The sequence below is a fragment of the Phalacrocorax carbo genome, chromosome 8, assembly GCF_963921805.1.
Source record: "Phalacrocorax carbo chromosome 8, bPhaCar2.1, whole genome shotgun sequence".
Classification (NCBI taxonomy): Eukaryota; Metazoa; Chordata; class Aves; order Suliformes; family Phalacrocoracidae; genus Phalacrocorax; species Phalacrocorax carbo.
In genome coordinates this window covers 16791932-16802012 of record NC_087520.1, presented here as the reverse complement: position 1 = coordinate 16802012, position 10081 = coordinate 16791932, and the positions used below count along the sequence as shown (strand labels likewise).

The window sequence follows — 10081 nt, the reverse complement described above, 5'->3', positions numbered from 1 at the left end:
TGCAGTGTGGGGAGAGACAACCTCTTGCATAAAATTATGTAGGTAGCTTTTTGGAGAAGTTGCTGACTATATGTACCTTTATAGAGCTGTTGGATGTACCTGTCTAAGGCAAGGGTTTGGAGATGATTGTTTACGGTTGTGCCTGTTCAGGAGCGATGCCTAGAATTTTTGTAACTATGACTGCAGGTGGGTGGCTTTAGCTTGTCAGTCACTTGCCTCAACTAATATTGAAAGTAACATTTTGAGTGACAACACAAGTGACTAAAGATGTGGTAAACTAAACTCTAACAAGCAGATGGGGCTTGTCACTTTCCAGTGCAGTCTGAACTTGTTATCAGTCCATTTCTACATCATTAAATTTAGGCACAGCCTGGCAGCTGTTACTGCTGTTCTTGAACAAATTGGTCATAAATCCATGCCTCACAGAATCTAATTGTATCACTTCATCAGTCTAAGAAATCTTCTATCCATCCAAATCTTCAGTCTCTTTATTAGTGAAGTCTGAAGTGAGACACTCTTATTTCTTGTTAACTCTCAAGATATCTATGGTATTAGAGGAAGCTAATGCATACCCATGACATAGTTCTTACTCTTCTTGACTTTGACTGTGCAAGTGAACATAAATAATACTACTTTGAAGAAATTGTGCTTTTTATGCTACAAAATGTTAGAAGAAAACTTTATGCAAGTGGTGAAAGCTAGCTTAGTTTACTGTCGCTGTACACTGAGATGCAAATAGCATAAGACAACTGAAGTACATAATTGTTTTAATTAGAGGAAAACATTCAGTAGCTGACATGGGATGCTTGTACTCTAAATGGGAGTACTGAACTGTAGATTGTCTACTAAGACAGTTATTTATGTTGAACTACTTGGCATACAAAATTTCCAAATGTTTTTTTAATTGAAATATCTTGTTAATGCTGCAAAGAAAACTAGGATGTCATTTCAACAAATTACTAAAACTGGTTAGGGTTCTCTACCCCCAAGACGTACTGCTTTACCTGTACAGCTACTGTTTACATGGAGCACATAGGCTTTATAATCTTAGATAATACATGCATGCTTACAAACCTTTTGCGGAAGATGTCTGGAATTGAGGTTTTTGTTGTGCCATAACATACTTAAGGTATTATCCTTTAAGTGCATGAAAATACTTTGCATGTTTCCTTTTTTCATTGTTTTGCTGTATCAGTTGCTTTCCTGCAACTGTGCTCACAGATACTGGCATATAATAGAATTAAGAGCTGGTTAAATGCAACTGTTGTATTCTGCTTAAATTCTTCTGTATAATGGAACTTAACATAGCTAAAAATTGATAATTAGATAGTAAGCCTTTTACAAGATCTTGTTTTCTGGAATTGATAGCAGTATTACAGGAAGCAAGAAATCTCTTCCTCCTTTGCCTGCTCCCCAGCCCTGCAAAAAGTGAGCTCTACCCGTGAATTCCCTAGGCTGAAAGATTTGTATCTTTTGGGGAAGCAAGGAATTTTCTACTTGCTTGTAAATATTTTCTGCCTGGAGAAGACTTAAGGAAAAGAAGGTAAGGTAACTGAGGGTGACGAATTATTCTGGCCATTATTTTCTGTGGAATAGTGATGTGGAATGGTATTTACACAAATAAACCAAAAAATACTTGGAATAAAAACCTCCGGGCAAAGGGCGTAACTATTATCCACCCTAATTTTCTAGACCCTTGTCAGGGTTTGTCCTCTGCTGTAGGAACACAGGATTTTGAGGTTACGATGCATGCTTTATGGATGCATTTCCCCCTTAAAGCTGAAAAAAAGATTTTGTTGCTCAGTCTATCTGTTAGAAATTACAGCTAGGCCTTTTTCAGATAGTCAGATGAGGAGATTGTCTTCACTCCCTCAGGGAAAGTGGCAGTAGGTGCTAGTGGCTAATGAATTGCAAAAGCATCATCAGGACAGTGGGAGAGGAGGAAGCAGGAGATGAGTGCATTGCTGAGAGCTGGCTATGGGGGAGTGGGGTGGCAGGTGGGAAGCAGCACTGGCTTGAGAAGCTTGGGCGCTCCAGCCAGCCTTTGTGGTGAGCTGGGACAGCAAGAAGGGGGCGCGAACTCTGAGGTGAGGGCAGAGCTGTGTTCCAATGTAGGGCGGTATTTAGATGTGTTCTCCTTGTGCAATCAGATCTTTGAGATGGAAGAGATTCAGAAGAGTCTTGTAAACTGGATCCCAGTTTAGAGGTGAAATTTCTGTATATCACTTCTTTGGATCATTTCTTTTCAAAATATAGTGGTGTTGTGTTCATTAGGACTATTAGATCTACATGATGAAGCATGTTTTTAAATGAGTTCTAGAAAGGAACAATTTTCTTCAGGATTTTTTTGTTACAGGGAAACATAATGAGGAAGAGCAACAACATAAAACAAGAACATAAATGCAAGTTATGACCTCTGGTATGTGGGAAGGAGTGATTTGCTGCAGCAGAGGTTCAGAGGAGTAAGGAAGGTAGTTGTCACTGGTTAGGAAGTTTTCTCAAAATACATAGTTAAACTATGTCGTGGTTTAGCCCCAGTCAGCAACCAAGCACCATGCAGCCGCTCGCTCGCTCCCCCCTGGTGGGACAGGGGAGAGAATCAGAAGAGTAAAAGTGAGGCAACTCATGGGTTGAGATAAAGACAGTTTAACAGGTAAAGCAGAAACTGCACGCGGAAGCAAAGCAAAACAAGGAATTCATTCACCACTTCCCATGGGCAGGCAGGTGTTCAGCCACCGCCAGGAAAGCAGGGCTCCATCATGCGTAACGGTTACTTGGGAAGACAAACGCCATCACTCCAAAATGTCCCCCCTTCCTTCTTCTTCCCCAGCTGTATATACTGAGCATGACGTCATATGGTATGGAATATCCCTTTGGTCAGTTGGGGTCAGCTGTCCCGGCTGTGTCCCCTCCCAGCTTCTTGTGCACCCGGCAGAGCATGGGGAGCTGAAAAAGTCCTTGACCAGTGTAAGCGCTACTTAGCAACAACTAAAACATCTCCACATTATCACCACTGCTGCCAGCAAAAATCCAAAACATAGTCCCATACTAGCTAGTACAAATAAATTTAACTCTACCCCAGCTGAAACCAGGACAGTATCCACCCCTTATTCCATACCATTTACATCATGCTCAGGTTCCACACTATCCAATACAACCTCATTAACTTCCACCCCCTCCTTCCCATCCTTCGATAAAATACACAGATATAATTTAGTGCATGGCTTTGGTCTCCATCTGTTCTTGTGGTCACTCAGGACAGGAGAGGTGGTGTGTTGCATGGAGTTAATGGGCACCAAAGCCAGCTCAGGTCGGGTCGCTGATGCACTTGCACTGCTTCTTGAAAGGCTTGTCCTCCATTGGTTCAGGTGGTTCCTGCTGTAGTAATTCCTATAACATGCAACTCAAATCACAGGTTACAACAATTTAAAGGTATATCCATTACAGTCTCCACCCCTGGCCCCTTTGGGCCAGGTTATAGGTTTTAACATTGCAATGAACTCCTCCCCTTGCTCCCAGCTTGGCTAGCAACAAGGGGTTTCTGCTATAGTAATTTCCATAATACGTAACTCAAATCCCGGGTTAGAACAATTTAAAGGTATTTCCATTACAATCTCTGCCCCTGGTCCATTTGGATCAGACCACCAGGTTTAACATTGTAATGACCTCCTCCCCTTGCCCCTGCTCTGGTTTGGACTTATCCACAGACTGTAGTCCTTCAGGGTGGTACCTGCTCCAAGTGGAGCCTTACCCGGGAGCCACAGTCTCTCCAGGGGCACACCTGCTGCAGCATAGACTTATCCAGAGCCACAGTCGCTTCGAGGTGCACCTGTTCCAGAGTGGCCATCTGCATGGGCCTCAATGCTTTCAGAGCTATACCTTCTCCAGCATGGTCTTACCCACAGCTGCAGTCCCTCCAGAAGTAAACTTGCTCCAACACGGCCTTGTCCATGGCTGCAGTCCCTCCAGAAGTAAACCTGCTCCAACACAGCCTTGCCCATGGCTGTAGTCCCTGCAAAGCCTGCTCCAACATGGCTTTGCCCCATGGCTGCAGTCCCTCCAGAAGTAAGCCTGCTCCGTTGTGGGCTTATCCATGGCCACGCACTTTGAGGTGCTCTGGCATGACCTCATGCACAACCACTGATGCTTCAAGGTGTACCTGCTGCAGCACCGACTTATCTACAGCCACAGACACTTTGAGGTGTACCGTCTCCAAGATGGATATATCCTTGGGCCACAATTGCCTCAGAGGTATACCTGCTGTGGCACAGACATAACCAAGGCCACAGATGCTTCGAGATATACCTGCTCTGGCACGGGCTTATACACAGCCACAGATGCTTTGGGGTGTCCTGCTCCCACATGGACTCATCCACAGCTCAAAGTCCCTTTGACTCGAGTTTACACTGGAGTTCCAGCCTGTCCAGTACAGCAGCACAGAAACAGCACCTGGGCCCTGGCCATTTGCCAGCCCAGGCGCATTGCCATGGCTGTTATCAGAACGTTCCCAGGCCCCGCAGGGTAAGGTGATAAGCAGTACAGCAGTACAGCAAGCAGTAAAAGCAAAAAGTACCACTAATAAGCACTAGATTTTAAGGCATACAGTAAGTCAGGCAAGCCCCATAGCAAGCACAGAAGCCTGCCCATTAGTAGCTAAACAGCAATAACCACTATAAATTCCATCTAGCACATTCCAATCAAATCTGTCATTATCTCAAACCTTTCGAGCCCCACATTGGGCGCAAAAATGGACTGTTGTGGTTTAGCCCCAGTCAGCAACCAAGCACCACGCAGACGCTCGCTCACTCCCCCCTGGTGGGACAGGGGAGAGAATCAGAAGAGTAAAAGTGAGGCAACTCATGGGTTGAGATAAAGACAGTTTAACAGGTAAAGCAGAAACTGCGCGCGGAAGCAAAGCAAAACAAGGAATTCATTCACCACTTCCCATGGGCAGGCAGGTGTTCAGCCATCTCCAGGAAAGCAGGGCTCTATCACGCGTAACGGTTACTTGGGAAGACAAACGCCATCACTCCAAAATGTCCCCCCTTCCTTCTTCTTCCCCAGCTTTATATACTGAGCATGACGTCATATGGTATGGAATATCCCTTTGGTCAGTTGGGGTCAGCTGTCCTGGCTGTGTCCCCTCCCAGCTTCTTGTGCACCCGGCAGAGCACGGGGAGCTGAAAAAGTCCTTGACCAGTGTAAGCGCTACTTAGCAACAACTAAAACATCTCCACATTATCACCACTGTTGCCAGCAAAAATCCAAAACATAGTCCCATACTAGCTAGTACAAAGAAATTTAACTCTACCCCAGCTGAAACCAGGACAAACTAAAAGATGAAACGGTTCAGCCTCAACCTTTTTTTGGTAGACAAACAATGGAAATTGGATTGGATTTAGAGCTCTTGGGTGAAGCTGATTGTCTGTAGATGGAGATAACCTGAGTTGCTGAGAATCTAGCTTGCTTCAATAAACATAACGTGAATTTCAATGTTATTTTAGGGGGGGAAACAGCTAAAACAATAACGAGCTAAATCCTTTTGCTATACTAGTATGTAGACGTGGTTAACATTAGGGCAGTTCAAGCAAATCTGTGGTAAAGTTTAAGGTGGTTTTCCTCCAGAAATCGGTATCAGGATTCCATGTGCAATGAGACAGACTGGCGGTCGGCTTCTCATGATTGCTGGTTAAAATCAAGAACCGACACATCGTGTGTTTATATCCTGATGGATGTAGCACAGTGCTGTTAAACAGTTTTGATAAACAACGGTTGCTAAGTTGCAGGGTAATATCCAGAGGGCAGAACAGTTGTATGACTTTGTACTGAGCAGGAGATAAACACTAAATCTTTAAAGCATTTTCTGTTGTGTTTTCTGGTTGTTTTTTTTAATTCCAAACTATAAGTAAAGAACATGAACGAAGGTGACATACTTGTCTTCATTTCACTATGTTGTCCTTTATCCAAATTACAAACAACTTGGCTTGACATTTTGGATGTGCACAGATCATTATGTAAGTTAGCTCATACAGGAGCCTGTGTGAAAGTAAAGGCTGTAAATATAAAGTACTTCTTGAAGTTTTGTCTTGACAATAAGTGTTTAAGAACAGTGCTGCTTTGTTTAGAGAATAAAAAGAAACTCTCCTACTTTTTCCTCTAAAGGTAACATGACAGAAATAAAAAGGAATGGGTGCGGTTTGAAATGTTGTGGCTTTGTCTTCATTTCTCTTACAAGGGGTGGTCCATTACGGAAAGCACATCCCCTTTCCAGGACAGGTTATAAGAAAGTAGTTTTTAAGAAGCAGTGTCTTGTGGGGTCAAATCTTTAAAATCTGGTTTTGGTGTCATTTAAGAAAAAAGTCCCCCATGACGTTTCAGAACTGAACTAACCGATGTTCAGAGATTGTTACCGTAGCTGGGCTTTGCACACAGTAGCCTTCCAGCTTAGGTCTTAAGTTTAGGGGTGGTGCAGAAGAGGACTGTATTGGTTTTTGTCCTTTTTTCCTGCTTGTGTTACAGCCAGTATCATGCAGCAGAAACACCAGTTTGGGATTCCCCTCCCCCATGACACTGGGGTACAATATCTTGAGTTGAGAAAAGAGGAAGGAAGCTCAGAGCTCAGAGAGCAGCAAATCTCGCAGAACCCTCACAGCTGCCTCAGCCTGCCTGCAGGTTGTTGGTGACAGCAGCTGGGAAACACATCGTCCTTCCAGTGCCTTGGTTCGCTACTTATCTTCAAGTCTCCGTCCTATAAATTCTTGTTTCCTTGGGGGCAGGCATTCTTCAGAGTCTCACGGATTCATGTATGATGGCGAGGTGGCACAAGACGGACAAGAAGAGTGGCGTGGGTATGTAACCTGGTAAACCGATGTTTGAGTTTTGTCTTCATAAATTCTGAACAGGATGTGGGCAGGTGTTTTCTGTAGTGTGATGGGTGAACACCCTCTACTTTACCACGGTGGCTTAATTGAAATGATCAATTTTGTACAAAGTCTTAACCTTTCAAACAGGGCGACAAAAAATACATGAGTGTCAGCTTGGGAGATGTAACCCTGCCAGCCCACTGTACACACCCCACCCCTTCCCCCAGGCTTGAATTCTCACAGTAATGCAGCTTCTCCCACCTCAACATTTTAGAAACAGACTGAATAAGTAAGTAGGTGTATAATAAGTAGTAGCTAGAAGTTATGGGGAAGAAATGTAGGGGAAGGGGAATCCTACAGTTGGTTCTTGAGAGACTGTCACTTGAGGTTAGTGTTACAGAAAAACACATGTATGAATTGGAAAGCAATACTTTTTGGAAGGAAAGCCATCTTCCAACATCCATTTTTCTTAAAACAAATGATGTTGCATGAAGGACTGAGTTGCCATTTAAAGAAAAGCCTTAAAGTTAGGAATCAAAGCTGAAGAAACATCCTGCTGAAGTTAACTGCAGGTTCTTAGCACAGAAGACAGTTAATCTTGTACTTCTTGTGTTTTGTTTTACCTACTAGTGCACAGTTACTAATCTGGAATCTCCAAATGCTTCTAGAGACAATTCTTTTTTTTACGAAGGCTATAATATTTTGTGAACCCCACCCAACTGGCTTCATGAAATGAATCATCAAGGAATTAATAAAAGGAAAAGAATGTCTTCCTGTTCAACTTCCATGTGCAGCAATGGCAGAATTGTGAAATGGCAGTAGCCTGTTCTGGTGGCAGTTTATATTACAAAATAAAGGGTGTAAATATTTTCTGTTTCAGTTTCACAAATAGTATAAAGTACTTAATTTTTGTACTTGTTCTGGAAGCTATTGATCTAGTAGAATTACCGGATTTGTTGGATGTGGTCTCTGTAGCCCTATAGTCGTGATGGGTGTTGCCTTGCATATGGATAAAAGTACTAGGTACTAATCAGTTTTTGACAGGAATAACAGAAAAAACTATTCACTTGCAGCAGCTTTTTCCAGGGAGCATTTTGGGTCAGGGTGAGTTTCATGTAATTACAAAAAAGGCTTGCTGCTCTTGTGCTATGATTTTAACATTATGGGAGCCAAATAACCTGACTTGATGTTGAGTGTGATATAGGTTAGTGGTTTGGTTGGTTTTTTTTGCACACACCCCTGCAGCAGACCAACCTACAGGGTTTGACCACTGCACGTCCCCTGAAAAGGTGCTCGGTTGTGACCTGCCATTTCTTCAACAGTCCGTCTGCCGTGCTTTGTTTACAGTGAAGTTTAGCCTGTTTGTAACTTGATAGCCAATATGATCACTGAGTATACAAAATGCTGGTACTATATAGTAGTCTCTGTGACTGACTGGTCGATAGAGACTGGACAATATAGTAGTCTCTGACTGAAAGGTACAGGAAACCACACATGATAAAAAACATCTTGTGAAATATGTTACTTCGTAACCTAAAAACAATCCAGGGAAGTGTGTTTTCATGACTACAGTGTATTTTGATTGAACAATTCACTGCACTATTTGACTTAAAAAATGATATTCAGAATATGCAGTTTTGTATAGCAGTAGTCTCTTCGACCTCTGATCTAAGAACATTTATTTCAAAATAGTAAGCTTTTTAACTGAATCACTTATTATGAACATTTTTACTGCATAAAAGGAAAGCAAATAATAGAAAATAACAGTATTAAAATATTGCCATTAAATGTTAAGTTTAAACTGTCATAAAGACAACACAAATTCGGGGGTTTCTAAAACCACAGACAGACTAGGTTTTATTTGATCCGGCAGTGGAGCAGTGCTCTTGCTCTTCAAATACTGTCAGCTCTGCAACTATGACACTCTCATTTTAGAGTATGTACTATGTGTAGCTCGTAGGGTGGTATCGGTGCAATCACCGCTATGTACAGATCCTGCTTTCTGGAAACATGGTCTGCTAAAAGTATTGCTTCTCCTTCTCTCATCCACCTCCCCGATAAGACTGTTGTCTCCTTCAGTCTGGTTATTTGGGTTTACAACAGAGATTGGAATTCTTGAAAAATGTCTGTTAGCATAAGAAGTCTGATTGTTACAATTGCTCATGTGCTAAAGACAACTTTGGATCATTCATGTTCATCACTGAATTCTCTGCAACCTGTTGTACGATGTGGATGAGGAGTCCTGAGACTTGGGAAGTTTCCAGGTGCCAAACAGTGACCTTTAACTTTAGAACTAACTGAAAGACTAACTTGCTGTCATACAAGGATTTAGGACATTGGTGGTAGCTTTGTGTCAGGAAGAGTGAAGACAAGGGCAAAATACATTTTGGTTTTGTTTTTTTTTTAACATTTGCAAATTTTTAGAATTTATTTCCTGCTGCAAGTTAAGAAAAAGCCAGTTAACACTCGACCCACTGTTGCAATTAGCTCAAAGAAGCAACAGCCACTGTTTAACTAAAAGAAATCTGCAGAGAACATGAATAATGAGAAGAGATTATCAAGGATGACCAGATAGGAAATGCAGACAACAAATTTATCAAAGATTTGATAAATTTCCTTTAAAAAGGTAAAGGAAGTGATATATCCAGTTTGTGATGCAGCAGCAGATGGACTTCTGCCTTATACACTGATAATTCTCAAAGATGACACCTTTTCCTTTGTACGCATAAAAGAAAGTAAACCTCGTTAGCCATGAAGTAACTTGCTCAACAACAAAGACTGTCCACCCTTGCCGGTGCAGGGCTAATAATGGGCCAAATTAAATTCGGCCTCCTCTTTGTAGAAATAATGCCTTAAGTTTTATGGTTGTGAGGCTTAGGGTAAATATATTTAGTCTGTAAAATTTGTAGCTGGCAGATACCAGATCTTAAGGAATCCATTACACACAGCATTTCAAAGCTGGAAAATAACGGTAGCTCTTGAACATTGTCACATGTACTTTGAACATACATTCCCTTTGCTGTAGTTACCGAAGCCATAACCGATTGTTGCCCTGCTCTACAAAATGTTTTAGATGTGCCCTCCATGCATATTGAACTGCTCCTTGAAGAAGAGTAGGTATGATTGTGCTTTCCAATGGGAAGTCCAAAACAGAATATCATAATTTCAGCTCTAGCATAGGTCACTGGGGAGAACTGACACTGCAGACCTGGTGGTAT

General features: G+C 42.2%; 1 protein-coding gene across 1 annotated transcript in view; it reads left to right on the top strand.

The window, feature by feature from the left end:
* The first annotated feature begins 6666 nt into the window (after window positions 1-6666).
* DOCK2 (dedicator of cytokinesis 2) overlaps window positions 6667-10081 on the top strand; it is a 210806-nt gene continuing 207391 nt past the window's right edge. The window contains exon 1 of the mRNA XM_064458922.1: window positions 6667-6848. Within this exon, the coding sequence (XP_064314992.1) occupies window positions 6806-6848 (43 nt within the window). The 5' untranslated portion in view covers window positions 6667-6805. The remainder of the gene's footprint in view (window positions 6849-10081) is intronic.